The sequence below is a fragment of the Marmota flaviventris genome, assembly GCF_047511675.1.
Source record: "Marmota flaviventris isolate mMarFla1 chromosome 5 unlocalized genomic scaffold, mMarFla1.hap1 SUPER_5_unloc_1, whole genome shotgun sequence".
NCBI lineage: Eukaryota > Metazoa > Chordata > Mammalia > Rodentia > Sciuridae > Marmota > Marmota flaviventris.
The window spans coordinates 724970-741714 of record NW_027287679.1 but is presented as its reverse complement, the minus strand read 5'-3'; the positions used below and the strand labels follow the sequence as shown (position 1 = coordinate 741714).

At 45.6% G+C, this 16745-nt stretch overlaps 2 protein-coding genes and 1 long non-coding RNA gene across 8 annotated transcripts in view; 1 reads left to right on the top strand and 2 right to left on the bottom strand.

The window, feature by feature from the left end:
- LOC139703599 (butyrophilin subfamily 1 member A1-like) overlaps window positions 1-9593 on the bottom strand; it is a 21861-nt gene extending 12268 nt beyond the window's left edge. For 3 of the 5 annotated variants that reach the window (XM_071607084.1, XM_071607087.1, XM_071607088.1), the window contains exons 1-4: window positions 9462-9593; window positions 8457-8622; window positions 8154-8352; window positions 1056-1403 (exon numbers count right to left, since the gene is read on the bottom strand). In XM_071607084.1, the coding sequence (XP_071463185.1) occupies window positions 1056-1403; window positions 8154-8220 (415 nt within the window). In that variant the 5' untranslated portion in view covers window positions 8221-8352; window positions 8457-8622; window positions 9462-9593. Of the gene's footprint in view, window positions 1-1055; window positions 1404-8153; window positions 8353-8456; window positions 8623-8794; window positions 8859-9461 lie in introns of those variants that run through there. The other 2 variants (XM_071607085.1, XM_071607086.1) reach the window with 2 other exon arrangements.
- LOC139703600 (uncharacterized) lies at window positions 8972-14912 on the top strand. Its single transcript, XR_011705788.1, has 3 exons — window positions 8972-9054; window positions 14197-14407; window positions 14827-14912. It is a non-coding gene; the product is annotated as an uncharacterized lncRNA (long non-coding RNA).
- The window catches only part of LOC114081926 (butyrophilin subfamily 1 member A1-like), a 30543-nt gene continuing 28490 nt past the window's right edge, over window positions 14693-16745 (bottom strand). Inside the window, exons 8-9 of one of the 2 annotated variants that reach the window (XM_071607090.1) lie at window positions 16449-16745; window positions 14693-14932 (exon numbers count right to left, since the gene is read on the bottom strand). In XM_071607090.1, coding sequence (XP_071463191.1) covers window positions 14853-14932; window positions 16449-16745 — 377 coding nt within the window. In that variant the 3' untranslated portion in view covers window positions 14693-14852. The other variant, XM_071607089.1, reaches the window with a different exon arrangement.

Here is a 16745-nt window from a genome sequence, read left to right as displayed (position 1 = left end):
GTTCAGAACATTTCTACTGCCCATGGTAAACTATAAATTCAACTATACATTTGGATATGCTGGAGATACTTTGGATTCTTACAGTGTTGAGTGGGTTCCCTTATGTTGTGCCTAATATATGTACATACTTCAAATTCGAAAGCTGAACATAGGCCCTAGTTTCTTTTAATTCTGTGTGTTTTGCGGTAAGAGAAACATATACCACTTTTTCTTCTGCTGAGGAGAAATTCTGAGGAGTAGTATATTGGAGAACCTCTCCTGCAATCATGTAATAAAATGTAGATTGCTGGGAATGCATTAGTGACCCACTGTTGAAGCTCAGAACACACATGTGCAAGCATAAGGCCCTAGTATCCTGGGCCTAGCTTCAAGGGGAAAGGTGTGTGCTTGCAAGGAATCTGGGCACAAAGTGGGACAGCTGTGGGAAGCTGTTCTCTGTTTGCTGGCAGAAGTCCTCTGAGCCAGAGCAGAAGCATCTGGGATCTGGCAAATCCAGTGTCTAGGAAAGAAACCTTCCTCACTCTTTCAGCCACTCAGGACAGGAGGGGAGCCACATCTCTGTAGAAGAGGGATGTAAGGCACAAACACAAGCTGTGACCTGAACAGACAAGGGTGTTTAAGAAGAGTGTACAACACCATGTCCGACTGCTCAGTGGCACGTCTGTGTGCATTGGAATGAGGTCAGACAGTCAGGCTTGCTGGTGGACTGCTCAGAACCCTCCTGCACATCAAGCTGCTTCTGGGTTTTGGAAAAGAGAGTGACATCTTCAGACCAAGAAGTGTCTCTAGGACATTTCAGAGTTAGGACACACTGTGCTCCCTGCTTACACCTCTCCTTCAGCAGTCACAGAGAGAAAGAAAAGGGAGGAGAGTGGATTTCTACTGAGATATGGTGCAGCCAGAGTGGGCCGCCCAGGTGAGGCTCAGCTCTGGCATTCTGGATTCCAGCTCCCTGTTTGTGTGGACTCAGCCACCTCTGGCCATGCACACCACAGAGTGCTGTTAGGAAAAAACTACAACACACTATGTCTCAGAGTATTCATGCCAGGGCTCACCTGTGACTAACAGCTTGAACTGTGCTTCACTGTACCCTGTGGAGCTTGCAAATAAACACCTGTAGTCCCCTCCATCTGAAGTCCGGATGGGCTGGAGCCTCAAGGCCACCTGCCCTTGGCTGATGTTCCCCTTCAGAAACTGGGTCCTCCCACAATATTCTAGTCGCTGCTGCTCCACGTGTTCCTGGCCATTCCTATAGTCATGCACCAGGCCCGACTGATGATTTTTGTACCATGTCACCTCCATTTGCTGCGCATCCATGGCTGGCCTGAGGTGGCAGGAGAACACAGCCTCTTTCCCCACCATGGCAATGACTGGTGATCTTGGTCCCATCACCTGGAATTGCCCTGCAAGTGATGGAGAGAAAGCAGGATAAAGTCATTCCTCAGTCTGGGGCAGGCATGGTTGGGATTGAGGAGAGAAGCAGACCAGCTGCATTAGCACCATGAGCCGACCTAACACAGGGAGGTTGGCAACATTAGCAGAGGAGGCAAGAGAGGCCCAGATGCTGATGGCACCTCAGGGAAACCTGCAGATGTTCAACTTTGCTCTTGCAGTGGCCTAGGGTGGGAAGTAAGTTCATATAATCCATTATGATTTCCCATAAGAAGTGTATGTGTTACAGAGATCATCCTGATTATAGATATGAGGGAATCAGCCAATGGGTGATTCGGGTACTTGTCCTATTGTATGTAATTATTAAGATGAAAAGCAAGCATTATAGTAATGAGTATACTATGTTTCTTTGCGTTAAAGAATGGAGTAAAATATAAGTTCAATGAATTAAGATATATATTCTATATATATGCTCATACATATTTGTTCTACAACTATATATGTTCTACATATATATTTTAAAATATATTTTCAAAGAAATTAGAATAATTTTATGCTACAAAATAATACAGACAGAATATTTTCTCAGGTATAAGATCAGTGTGCCAGGTCACATATTCCAGCTCCTGTGCTGGCTGGGCCCATGTCACCTCACCCCAGAGCTGGAGACAGCAGCACCAGGTGGAGGGGAGGGCAGCTCAGCCTTGGTCTGGACAGACCTCAGGCTCTGAGCTGCTCCAGCCCCATGTGCCTCCTCAGGGAGCATCCCAAGGCCACAGGCTGGGAAGGTGCAGCAGGGCCTGAGACACTGAGGCTGAGAGCCTTCCTGGAGGTGGAGATGCCCCAGAGCAGCATGAGCTGAGCCCTGGGTCCACACCCAGGGGCGGCATCACCAGGACTGAGTGTGTTCCAAAACTGTGAAGCACTAGTGGAGGAAACTAAAGAAGCAAAAATCAAAGGAACTGTATCGCAGTATTTATGGACTAAAAAGATGAATTAATATTTTTAAAAGTTCCTATTGCCCACTGAGATCAACATGAGCTCTGCTGTCTCTGGCGTAAACCAATGTGCCCACAAGTCAGGATGGCACACTGTGTTCTCAAGTGTAGCTGTGAGGTCTCTCCACACAAGAACCACTATGTGCAGCAAGGTGGTTGCTAATTAAGTGGACATAACCATTACACAGCGTGTGATTTTCAGCACACACTGTGTAGGACACAGCACAGTGTTTTAAATTGATTTTAAAAAAATAAAATGTAAAATGGTTTATTCACAATTAATAGACTCCAAATCCTGAATGTCCCTGTGGAAACGCACAGCTCATGAAGAGTGGACACCCTCCAGCAGGCAGAGTGAGGCAGCCTGAGCACAGCTGCTGGTTTCTAAGGACCTCAGTTGTGGAGTGAGCAGAGCACTAGGTGCTGTCATGGACACAGGCACACATCAGCACAAGGGACAAGGAGCCCAGAGCTCAGCCCACACCTAGGCTGTGGTCTAAATCCAGCAAGGGTCCAAGAATGTGGACTGTGGAAAGGACACAGCTTAATGAACAGAGCTGAGTGAACTGAATATCCTCAGGTGGAAGAGTAAAATCTGACCCTCTGCACACCAGGGTTAGATAACCTGCGTTAGGTAATAAGTGTAAAACCCCCAAATGTATCATTTTTATAAGAAAATGAAAAATGCTGCCTGGAATTGGTGTTGCCAATAATTTTTGAATATGATACAAAAAACTAGAGGGGATAAAAGCCAAAATGAACCAGCGGGTACCATCAAATAACCAGGTCACACAGCAGAGACAAGCCAAAGGACACCCAAAGAGGAGAAAGCAGGTGTGCCAGCCACATATGTGTCAGATGCCAAAACACAGGAAAATGAACAGTGAAAAATAAGCTTATAAAAAAACCATAAAGAGATATGAGTAGACATTTTCCAAGGAACAAACAAATGACCAGCAAGAATATGGAAAGATTTTTATCAGTCATTGAGAAAAGCAAACCAAGCCACCAGGAGATGCTCCCTTTAAACCAAAGTAGAAAGGCTTTTGTAGAAAGAGCAGAAGCATCAGCTAGGATGTGGAGGAAGGTAGCCCTTGCACGCTCAGGCTGGGAATGTGCTGGAGCAGCCTTTGGCAAACAGGAAAACCATAGGATCCTGCAAACTCACCTCCCAGTGTGCCTCCAAGAGAAAACCAAATGAGATATCACCTCACTTCCATGAAAAGGCAATTACCATCAAAAAGACAAAGAGAAGAAGGTTGGTCAGGATGTGGAGGAATGGAATCATTGCACACTGTTGTGGAGATGCTAATTAGCCCAGCCATTGTCAGGAACAGCATGGAGGTTCTTAAAATTATTAAAATTAGACTGGGCATGGTGGCATATGCCAGTGGCTCAGGAGGCACTGAGGCTGGAGAATCATGAGTTCAAGGCCACACTTAGCAATTTAGCAAAGCACTAAGCAACTAAATGAGATCCTGTCTCTAATAAAATACAAAATAGGGCTGGGGATGTGGCTCAATGGTTGAGTACTCCTGAATTCAATCCCCAGTACCTCCCGCAAAAAAAAAAAATAAATAAATAAATAAATAAATAAATAAATAAATAAATTACAACAGGAGGCAGTAATGATTCTACTGTATACATAGACAAAGGAAATGAAATTGGCAAGCACAGTGGTGCACACCTGTATTCCCAGTGACTGGGGAAGCTGAGGCAGGAGGATCTCAAGCTCAAGACAAGCTTTGATATTTTATCAAGACCCCTTTCCAAAAAAAAAAAAAAAAAAAAAAAAATAGAAAAAAAAGAAGAAAGAAAGAAAAGAAAAATCTGGGGGTGGGGTGTCCTCACTTAGTGGTGCTGTGTCCCTGGGTGGAAAGGTTAAAAAAAATTAAAATTAATGAAGTGAAACCCCAATCCCAATACCAAAGAGACTTCTATGCTCTGAGTTTCTTGCGGCACTATGCAGAGTATCCAGGATACTAAATCAGCCCAGGTCTCCAGTAATACGTGAGTGGATTAAAGACAAGTGGCACATATGCAGAATGGAGTTATTCCAGCTTAAAAAAGAATGAAATCTGTCCTTTATGGACAACAGGGTGGGATCTCCAGATCCTCAGGTGAAGTGAAAGAAGCCAGGCTAGGAGAAGTTCTGCAGGACTGCGCTCCTACCCAACACCCCAGCAGGGGGAGCTCCAGGAAGCTGAGAGCAGAATGGGCACAAGGGGGAGAGAGGGAGGAGCTACCTGGAGGCTGCACAGTGGGCCCTGGGCGCAGCTCTCTGGGTGATGGGAGGTGGTGGGCTGCCCACAGCAGAGTACTGCAAGCAACAGCGACCCACTGTGCTTCTCAGAAGCAGAAGGAAGGTGCTGAAGACTTCACCATGACAGGTGGTGTGTTTGAGGAGGCACAGATAGTTACCCTGACTTAACATTTTGCAATAGATAAAAATATGAAAGCATCATATTGTACAACATGAAAATATACATATCTATGTTGATATGTACCAGATAAAATCAATTAAATCAATTAAAATTGAAAATAAATTATCAAAAGCCTTGAAAGGTATGTGCACTACTTTCCTAGTCCTCAATTCACTTAACATTTTTAAAGTTCCATTTACATGAATGAGTTGTTAAACTACAAATTAAAAAAAAAAAAATTTCTGCACAGAAATCTCAGACAAAGCACAAAAACAAATCATTGGGGATTATATCATGTAGGCAGAAAATTAGCCAAACTGAAGTTCATGGTTCCTTTGTCCAGTCCTTCTTCGTCACGTGAGAACAGGGATCTGAACTCCTGCCTTGTTCTTTCTTACATGAAGTCTCCCATCCCTCCCAAAGCCCCAGGAGACCATTTAATAGGAGTTCTGGAAATCTACCTAGTTAAAATTCAGTAATGGCCTGTAGGGTCATCACCTGTCTATACTGATAGGCTTAATCTTCAAGACAGGCTTCACATTGTTTTTTAAGTTTTCTCTAGTGGACAATAGAAGCTTTGGCATATCCACAAAAGAGTGCCAGTACTCTTTTTCCTTACTTCTTATTGTCCCCTATGACCACTCTGAGGATCATTCTAATTGGTTGGCTCCTGGCTGTCCTTAGACATGGTGAGGGTGGCATTGGAAGTGAGGGTTTGACCTACGGGCCATACCCCAGCCTCCAGGGACAGGAGGGGCCTGGAGACTGAGTTCTCTCCCCAGTGGGCAATGGCTAGCTCAGCCAGGTCTTTGTGAAGAAACTTTCATGACCTCTGAAACAGCCGGGCAAGGTAACCTCCACATGGTGAACACAGCAAGGTATTGCCAGGGGTACACCAGAGTCCACCAGGGAGGGCCCCACCTACCTTGCCCTGAGGACCTCCTGCATGTGAGTTTCCCACATTATATCCCCAGTGATGAAACTGGATGTTAAACATCATGCTTCTTTGAGTTCTGAGGGTTGTCACAAGAACCCCTAAGTCCATGGTCAGGAGAACAAAGGTATAGGTAGCCCCTGCTGTGGGTGGTCTTGTGGACTGAGCCCTTAAGCTGTGGTTCCAGCAACTTTGAGTGGGTGGTGTCATACCTGAGGCGATTCACTGCACACAGAGCTGGTGTGGATAAATCTAGAACTGAGTGGTGTCAGAGAAGGACTTAAAGTGACCTGGCAGCCAATTTAAATGTAAGGGAACAATTGCATCCATCCCTAGGACTTTCCAGTATCAATGCACCATTGAAAATAAGTGTTACCTGCCTAAGAAAGTCACCAGAATGATGTAAAACAACACAAAACAAAACAAAATGCTAACAGTTAAAAATGGTTTTCAAGCACCATAGAAAAGGTCAAAAATCAAATTTATTCTGTTTATTTTTTAAAGAGAATTTCCAAAATTGAAAGCTAAAGCAGTGGTACTGGCCTGAACTGTCATCATTAGGGTGCTCAGACAGGTTTCAGAATTCAGTATCTTTGGATTTTGCAATATTTGTATGAACTATACTAGTTCAGTATTCCTACCTGAAAATCACAAATCTGAAGTGTTTCAAAAGCCAAAATGCTGGATTTGGGAAACTTTTGAGGGTCATCTTGGCATTTTCTTAAAAAATTCCAGTTGTCAGAGCATCATGGAGCTCGGTTTTCAAGTCAGTGTGGCACAGCCTGTGACTAGGTTGACACTGAAGTCACCAGAAGATGATGAGACAGAGGAAGACCTGACCTTGGGGACAAAAGGACATTAAAATAACTAGGAAATGGCAGGACTTGCTCGTGCTCTGACAGGAGAAGACCCCTCCTGTGTGTGACACAGCATGACTACAGGCCAGAGATGAGCACAGCCTGCTCGTCGTCTGCAGGAGGTCCTTCATGGAGGACCTCACTTGTCTCACCTCTTTCAACAGGTACTAACAGTGCCACCAGGGGAGATAACAGAGATCAGGGACTCTCCTGCCAGGCTGCAGGACCTCAGCAGGGGCAGCAAATGACAATTGTTTCCAAGAAGAAGAGGCCAGAAGTCCTATATCTGTTTTGCTTCATGACATAGGACCTCAGACACAAGCTCCTTCTTCAGGTGCCCTGGGGGATGACAGAGGCAGCAAGACACATACCACTAGACTTCTAGATGGCCCTCCTCCTGCTGGATCCCCTTAGACCCAATCCTGATCCCCTTAGACCCAATCATGCCCTCATTGCTGATCATGGAACCAGAGGAAAGGACTTCAGAGAATCTTACAGCTAAGGGGAAATTAGCAAAAGGAAGTTTTTCACTGAGGTGACCAGGTCCTCTTGCAAGGTGCTAGGTGCCTTCTTGGGATCTTAACAGATGGGGACTTCTGAGGTGGTAGGCTGACACAGCCTACAATCTAAACTTGTCTCCTACCTGTTTTGGAAACCATGTCTACTGATTTTCTTGTCCATCAGGATGGCTTTCTTGGAGTAAATATGTATTTTTTTTCTAACATGCTTTGATCTTTCATTTTAATGTTGGTGGTTTTCATTTCAATGGAACGTCTCTGTTTCTATCTATAAGCTCCTGGGTCCTCATGTAGGTCAATTACCTTATTGGAAGTGAGCTTTGCTCTCACATAAACTCTTGTTAAACACCAAAACTTCAAGACATAGGCCACCTCCATGTGTCAAAGCCACTGAGGATGCTGTCCCACACACTGGGTGTACGTTTTTCCCAGTCAGGGCCAAACACAACAGGGACAGACACAAGAAATCAAATCCCATGAGAGGAAGAAGCTAAAGACTCCAAGAAGGGTCTGCATATTGGGTGGGAGCAATGGTCCCTGGGGTCCCTAAGTTCTGTCCCCAGGTTTGTCAGAGGGCAGCCAGTGTCCCCAGGAGGCACCTGTACTCCAGGCTCAGCTTTAGAGAAGATGCAAACAAATTTGAGCAGAATTAATCAGAAAAGACCCCTAAGACACAGCTTCAGTAAAAGGTGAAAGATTTATATGATCATAAAAATAAATAAAGATACTGTGTGTTCATCTACAACCATATAGGTATGTATGTGTGTGTGTGTATATATATACACACACACACACACATACATACATAATTAAAAAAAAACAGCTTTAGATACTTGGGTCACTTTATCCTCACAAAGGATTGAGAAAAGAACAGGAATCAGCAAGAGCCAGAAGGACAGACTGAATTCAGAAGCATCTGGGCTTCAGCTCCAGCAAAGGGGAATGAGCTGGGCTCAGGGGCACCTGAGGAGGAGGGAGCCTGAGCCAGGCACCAGGGAAAGGAAAGGGCAGTTGTGCCCTTTGTCACTCACCTGCGCCTGGCCAGGGAATCAGGAGGCAGAGCAGGAGGGTCCTGAGGCTCCTGTTCCAGGGCTGCATCCTAGGGTCTCAGACCTCTGTCCTCCCAGGGGCTGTCCTGGGTCAAGTCCTTCCTCTGGTTCACTGCTGTGCACGCTCTTCCTGAAACACTGTGAACAGGATCCCTGGACAGAAAGCTGGCCTCCTGGACACCTGCATGTGGGAAGCAGAAGCAGGAGGTAAGTGGACTCTTCTTCCACTTGCTCCATAGTAAGGACAGCTGAGGAGGAAGAAAAGCAAGGCAGGCTGTTGATCACCTGGGAAGCCAGCGCCTCAGGGCAGGGAACATTCTGGCCCAGAAGGCTTTCTATTTTAGGGTCCATGTCGGGTTTTCTGATTCAGAATTGAAAACTGTGCATTAACTGGGGAGGTGACAACTTCATGTGACTGTTATGTCTTCAAATGCTGGATGGGACAGCCAACCTAAAGCCACAGGAGGAAATACTCTTATTAGAGGCCAAATAAAGAATGAGTAAGACTAGCGCCACCTACTGGTGGGCATGCAGGAGGTGCCTTTGGGCTGCAGCCACAGAGGGAACTCTAAAACAGAACCCTGGGGAAAGAAGGTTAATGCTGACTGCTGACATTCACTGACCAAAACCCTGGGGAGGAAACAATGGAGGTCCAGGCGAACTCTCGCGGTCCAGGCGAACTCTCGCACATGGGTTCTTGGAAGCTTTGCCCTCAGAAGTCAGAGCTTAGAATCAAGGCTAACAGGCCTGCTGTAGTGAGGATGGAGCTGGTGTCCCTCTGGGATGCAGGCAGGAAAAGGAAGAGGCTGCATGGGGAGGTGAGAGGTCCAGTCCCAGAGCCACCTGGAAAGGCTGATTGCTGTGTGAGCCACTCACCTGACAGGTGAGTGGGAAAAGGGAGCAGCTCTGCCTCCTGAGGAGGAAGCAGTTAGGCAAATCTAGGGATGGGTTGGAGACTCAGAATCAAATAAGAAAATGGACCCATTTTACTGTGGCTGAACTCATAGAAAGACATGTGAATATGATGATGGCAATATAAATACCATAAATAATACTGCAAAGTACACAAAACAAAACAAAAAACAAGTCTCAGTTTATTCAGCAATTCTGGTGATAAATGGAGCTGAACCCTGCATTTCTCTCTAATTGCCACAGAAACTCAGGTTTCCTAAGGACCCAGTGAAAGTCCTGATCCACCCCCCTTAAGGTTCTAGCAAGAACAAGAATCTTTCTTTTATGATGAGACACAACACTGAGCCTGGGTAGATGAAAAGCAGAAGTGTTACTTACAGGTTGAAGAAGAGCAGGCTGCCAGGCAGGGCCACTGAGAGAGTTGTCCCCAGGGCCAGGAGACAGGCTGGGCTCTGGGGAGCATCTGAGGCAGGATTGGTGGGTTGGGGCTGTCTAGGGTTCTCTGCACCCTGTGGATTGGCTGATTTGAATAATTCCCCAGGTTCCAGGTTCCAGGGGCAGGGTTTCTGGCTCAGGGAGATAGGTAGGTACATGGGGCTCCTGAATGGGAGCCTGATAAGGAAAGGAGTTGGGGTGTGAACTTAATCGGCTGCTCAAGGAGGGAAGCCTTGGGCCTCTAGCCAGAGCCTCCAACTGGCTGCAGACACCCCATTCTCCAGGAAGAAGCAATGTCATATTTGTACTTATGTCATGACACTGGTTCTGGACACAACTTGGGGAGATTTTGAGTGGTGTGCCAAGTCCAACTGGTTTTACAGAGAGGATCCTAATTTGTCCTTGGCAGAGCAGAAACATTTCATACTGGTAAAAATGAGGAAAAGCAATAGTGAAAGCTTCGTTTACAGGGTTAGAATGGAGTTTCTCATTTTTACGGCATTGTTAATCAAATAGAGCTGAGATATTGGGGTCTTGAAACAATATCTCAGTTATCAATGAGTGACTCTGACATTTTTTATTGGTGCATTTCAGTAATACAGAGCATTAGGATTTATTTTCACATAATGATAAAATTATGTAATATAATTACTCTAGTTCAGTCCCCAGAACTTCTCCTTCCTCTCCCATCCTGCTTTTCCTGATCCCTTCCCTCTACTGTACTGATTTTTCTGCTATTTACTTTTTTTTTAAAAAATAGTGCCTTGTGGATATACCTCAAGGTGAGACTTAGTGTGGTAGGTTCATATGTGTACATAGGAAAGTTGGATCAGATCCATTCCACTGCTCTTCCCTTATTCTATTCCTCCTCCCGCTCCTCAATCCTCTTGATCTAGTCCATGAGTCTTTCTTCTGTTTTGGTGGAATCCCCCCTCTTTTACCTTTCCCTCTCTCCCACTCTATCCCTTGCCTCCCTTACTTTGGACTGGCTTCCACATATCAGAGAAAACATTCATCCTTTGGCTTTCTGAGTCTGGCTTATTTGACTTAGCATGATGTTCTTTGGTTCCATCCATTTTCCAGCAAATGCCCTGATTTCTTTTCTTGATGGCTGAGTAATACCCCATTGAATATACACCACATTTTCTTTATCCATTCATCTATTGAAGGGCACCTGGGTTGGTTCCACAGTCTGGTATTGTGAGTTGTGCTGCTATAAACAATATTGTGGCTGCATCCCTATAGTATGCTGATTTGAGTTCTTTTGGGTAAATACTAAGGAGTGGGATAGCTGGGTTCTATGATAGTACCATTCCTAGTTTTTCAACAAATCTCCAAAGGTTTGCCAGAGTGTTTGTAATAATTTGCAGTCTCCCCAAACAATGTGTGATTGTACTTTCCCCCATATCCTCACCAATATTTACTTTTACTTGCATTCTTTAAACTGACATTCTCCCTGGACTGAAATGAAATCTTTATGTAGTTTCAACTTGCATTTACATGATTGCTATAGATGTTGGATATTTTTTCATATATTCGTTGGCCAGTTGTCTTTCTTCTTTTGAGAAGTATCTTTTTTAATTCTTTTGCCCATTTATATTTTTTTGGTTTTTTTTTTTTAACATTATTTGTGTATTCTGGATGTTAATGCTCTATCTGGGAAGCAGGTGTCAAAGCCTTCTCCCATTCTCTAGGCTCTTGATTCATGTTGTTAATCGCTTCTCTTGTTACACAGAATCAGTCTAACTTGATGCCACCCCAATTATTGTTTCTCCCTTTTCTTTCTTACAATTTGGGACTCTGTTAAGGAAGTCGGTTCTTGTGCTACCATATAGGAGTGTTGGGTGCACATTTTCTTCTAGCAGTTGCAGAGTTTCTGCTGTGGTAAAGGTCTGGGCACTTTCTCTTTAAGCTCCCTGGGGACTCAGGCATGGCTGCCCTGCTTTCCCCAGCCACAGCCACAATCTGGGATCCACAACTCTATGCTGTGAACATTCAGGCGGCTTGTCTGAGCTTTGGCCCATGTGGGTGCATGGTCAGAGGCACAGTCTCTCCAGGTTTCTTACAACTCAGGCTCTTCCTGGGCAGCTGTTCTAAGGTCCCCTGCCCCTTCCCTATGCTCAGGCCCTAAATTGCCTTGCTGCCCAGATCTGAGCTCTGACTTCCACCTCCTCCAGCTGTGGGCCTCTGCTCCTTCTCTGTCTGCCTGGTGGCAGCCTAGTTGAGTCCTGGGTCCTTCCTAAACTTCCCAGGTGGGCTGCTCCACCCCGTGGTCCTTGTTCCTGGTCAGGGGCAGGGGGTTGTTGCCACTTTCAGCTAGTAGTGATCCAGTTACACGTCCTCTCTAGCTGGATTCTGAAGAGAAGCCACTGCAGGGTGTTCTGGTTTAATCTGCTGCTGTCTGGAGGTGGGCAGAGGCTGTGCTGTCTAAGGGGGTCACTGGTCAACTGTGGACTCCCCACAACCACGGCAGTGCCCTCAGGGCTTTCTATTTACAGTTTTGTTTTGGACTGGTTGATCTACTGCTCGAACAGCAATGTACTATCACATTTTAATTTTTTTTCTACTTTTTGCTCCAAACCTTGTGAATGGTTAACCTATGTGCTTTTCTCCTCCCTCTTTCTCTCTCTGTTGACCTTTCCCCTTCTCCAACCTGGTCTCGGTTTGGGCTTTAGAAATTTGGGCTTATTTTATTCTCTGGAACCAATCCTCAAGTCTCTGCAGGTCTCAGAGTATTTACTTTGCCTCCCATCTCCTAGATCTACTATTTCTTCCCATTTTCTTTCTATTTCTGGTGGGTTTTGGAAGCCTTGGCCAGCTCTTAAGCCATTCGAGAGGGTTTTAACAACCTTGACAGGGTCGTCTGTTTCTTAGATGAAGCATAGAGGTGTGGCAGTCATGCTATTGGCAGGTGTGAATGGAGCTCAGTTATGTGTGCATGAAGGTTAGCAGCATCAGTGTGTTACCAAGGGGAGGTGACTGTGGTTGTGGTGGGAGGGACAGTGAGTGGTGTGGAAAGAGGACACTCAATAGGAGGTATCTTCTGCTTCAGAGGGCAGCGGAGGTCCTTAAGTGGGTGTTATACATGTATACTGTGTATCTTTTAATGTGGCATTTTGGTTGGTTTCAGTCTCACAGAGGGTTTGAAGACTAGAAGTATCAGGTAAGATCTTCATATGTGCTAAATGTGTACACATGCTACACACCATGTATGTGCAGACTTTCTGTGAGTCACTTGGAAACTTCATATTTCCCCCTCATTAAATAATTCAATGTGTATGTCCTAAGAACAAGGGCATCTATGACTTCTCTGTGAATTGTGCAACCCAACGTTGACCCCACACCATCAGCGGCTCCCCCACAGTTCTGCCACTCCTGACAACAGCATCCTTTTCACCTGTTAATGTTCTTATTTATTGTAGAATTCAGGAGCCTGGGCTGCTTTTAGTGTCACTTATTCCATGCTCTTTACCCTGGGACTATTCCTCTTTCTGTGACCTGAGGATTGCTGGATTGTTGGCTGTGTGCTGTACAGGGAAGGCACAGAGCAGCTCTCGGGGATTACTGTGAAGGTTTCTTGAGATTGAACCATGAGAGGGGGTTCTTGGAGAGGCCGCAGCAGAGACTTGAGGCCTCCAGTGCTCTGTGTCAGGGGCGTGACACATCATCCAAGTGAACTGCCATTGTGGGTCTAGCTGGTGTCCAGCAGGCCTGTGCATTGTGGACAGGTGTGACACAGTACTCTGTAGGGGAATGATCTGAGCCCTTGTGAGCACATGGCTCCATGTGACAGTTCTAGATTCCTTCCCTGTTTGTCAGCTCACATTCTACTGAATGGAGGAGTTTGTTCTCATGTGGCATAGGGTGCTTTTCTCATTATCAATCTCTGTCAACAAGGAACATGGAATATTTGTTTAATTATGAATTTTATTGTTTTTCAAATTTGAACATAGGGCCCCTCTTCAGCTGCCTCCTCTGTTCTACAGTTAGTCTCTGTTCATGTCACAGTCTGAGAGCTTCCCTCCTTTACAACAAGACTGAAGAGCCCAGCCCACATGGCTTGCTTGTTCCTGGAAGCCACCTTTTCTCTAAAGACCTCTAGTTCCATTGAATGAAGCATTTTACAGATCAACCTCTAGTCACTGGTGTGCTCACTGCTACTGAGTTTTCAAAGCAAACATCTTAATCTTCCCCTTCATATTTGTACTAACATTTCCAACTATGAGAAACCTAGGCTTCATTTCCTTTAACATACTTTCCCATTTTTCTAAGCCTACACTACACAGATGTATTTCAGAATTACTTACTGATAGTGCCTCAAAGAGCAAACCTACTGATTGTAGGTCATTGTTATTTACAATGCTTGGTGACACACAATCCACAGACAATCTGCACCCTTCCCATCCAGCTAGGAACACCCCTCAGACTGAGTTAGGTGAGAGAGCCAGGGCGCTGCACCAGCCATGGTTTCCCCACTGCAGCTCAGGGATTCGGGCCTTGGTCAGAAGCTTCATCTCTGTATCTCTGCACACATTGCAGTTTGAGGTTGGCTCAGTGGGGCTGGAAATCTCACTTCAAGGCTCCTGGTCCACAAGGCTCTGAGCAGGAGACTCAGATTCCCTGGCTCCTCCACAGGGCCATGTGAGTGTACTCATGGTGTAGTGCTGGCTTCCCACAGAGTGAGTACTGCTGGAGACCCATTTGGACCTACCCTTGAGGATGAACCATGGATGTGCACACTGTTATCTCCACCACTGGAGGGTCAGCCCTTACTCAATGAAGGCAGCAGCACCTGGACATCAGGGCATGAACCACAGGAAGCAAGGACGATGAGCAGCCACCTTGAAGGATAGTGGCCAGCACTGGATGCCAGGACCTCCATGGAGCAGGTGCCAACTCTGTTCTAGGTTTACATCATGTACCCACTCGGCACATGGGGAGCACTCCCCTCTCCAGATTGATCTTCCTCCCCATCCAGGTAGCCCTCCCCCTCCTAACACCACAAACTGGGATTTTCGTGGGCACAGCCTGGTTGACCTGTCAAGAACCCCACACAAGATAGGGTACAGTCTTCTCAAACTCTGATTCTGTCAGCCACCTCAGCTTCTCTGAGGGTCCTATTCTGGTTGAATGTGTCAGGGTTTCATGTTTTAAATGTCAAATTGTAATTCATCTTGTGAACGGATTACAAATTTATTCATACAATGTCCAAGTAACAGTACTGGTCCCAATTTTTAGATACTATTAATAATGCTGCTTGAGGTTTTGGTACCTGCTTCTGTGTTCACATGCATTCATTTCTCTCTAGCATGTACCTGGTCGTGGGGTTGCAGATCATAAGGTGCTTGTCTGGATACCTTCATGAGAATCTGCCAGAACCTTCCCTGAGCTGCTGTGTGATTTTGCGCTGTAACCTGCAAATGTGTGAGAGTTTAAATTTCTCTGTATGCTTCCTGGGGTTTTGCTAAAACCTGAGCTTTATATCTTGGACTCTGGAGAGGGGTGGCTTGGTTTGTCTCTCAAGGGTTTGGTTCATACTGTCCTGTGACTCCAGGAAGAAAGAGACGTCCTGGAGCTGACACTCCTGCTGTGGTGACCATGGCCTTTAACCTAGTTTTGGAAGCTCGGGTTGACCACTTACTACAGAATCCACAGAATATATGCAAAACTCAGCCTGAGGGTAGCAGAGGGCAGAGCATGTCTTCCTGGACCTGGAGCAGTCAGTGGGTACTGGAGAGTACTGACAAGGTGTACCCACTTTATATGGGAAAGTGAGTAGGTTCGGACTTTTAATAAACTATGTGTGTCTATTAATGAAAAGTGATTGTGATAAAAAATACACAATGGTCACACACATCCAATATTTTAAGCCGTGAATTTACATATAACATTTGTCAATTAAATATATAAAAATTGATAAGGAGGCTAAGGAAATGTGTTATAGAATGTCGGAACTTGGGAGAGGCTTATAAGATGGGTCCTGCATGAAAAAGTCTTAGAGTCCAGGTATGTCAGCTGCTACAGGATGCAAGTTTCTTGAGATCATGATTCTTAGTATAAACCTGTGTTCAACACTGGGCATGGTGGCACACTCCTGTTAATCCAGGGGCTCAGGAGGCTGGGGTAGGAGGATCTTGAATTCAAATTCAGCTTCAGCTACAACAAGACACTAAGCAACTCAGTGAGACCCTGTATCTAAATAAAATACAAAAAAGGGCTGGGGATGTGGCTCAGTGTTTGAGTGCCCTTGAGTTCAATCCTCAGTATATCCCCTCTCCCCCACAAAACAAAAACTGTGTTTCAGTCAGTTGTTTTGGCTCAAAAATAGTCATGGAAATAGGCAGCACTTGGGGTATACTTCTGAAGAAGCAACCACTTATTAGTAAAAGTAAAATACTCTGAATAAGCTGTGAAGCATAGTGAGAAATATAAACGAGATATTTGTTGAGAAATGATGTTCATCAGTTTCAGCAGTGAATCCTGCTAGGACGGCAGAGTTTGATGAGCAGTGGAGCTGGTCCCGTGAGGAGGATCATTCAGTCCCCACAGCACTGGGAGCAGCCAGGGTCCTTGGGGGATCCTCACACCCCTGCCCCCCAGCATCCTGCCTGGGGAATGGCCACTGTGCCCATGGTCCATAAGGATGACCCTTGGGGAATGTTTCTCCATTCTTCTCTAGGGAAAAATCAGAAGCTCATGGAAAATGCAGGATGGTTAGGCCCCAAGTGCTTCCTGGAGTAGGAGGTCCAGGGTAGAAATATGGCCTCAGGGGCTGGGTGAACTTGCTTTTGAGAGTAAAGAGAATGGTAAGTTCTATCACATTATAGAAAGAGATCAAACCTTCTTCATATTGCAAAAAAATTCCAACTACTTCTGGCGCTAGTGGGACATTGATATTATAAGAGTGCATTGAAAGCACCTTGTACTGACCATCCTTCAGGGAGAGGGTCCAGAAACCAGCTTCAGGACAAGACTCCTCGTAAGCTCTTCCTCTGTCTACTGAATCCAAGCAGAGGCCTATAGCCCACCTGCTCTTTCCTGCTACTTGAACCTCCCAGTAGTGACTGCCACTAGAGAAGCTGTTCCGACCCAGCACAAATGGCATTAGAGTAAATCGCTCAGGACTATCAGGAACATTTTGATTCACAGACAGGGAATAAACATGCTGCCCATCTTGTGTCACATAGAGGGAGGGGTGAGCCGTGCGTTCATCCAGTATGAGGTTCT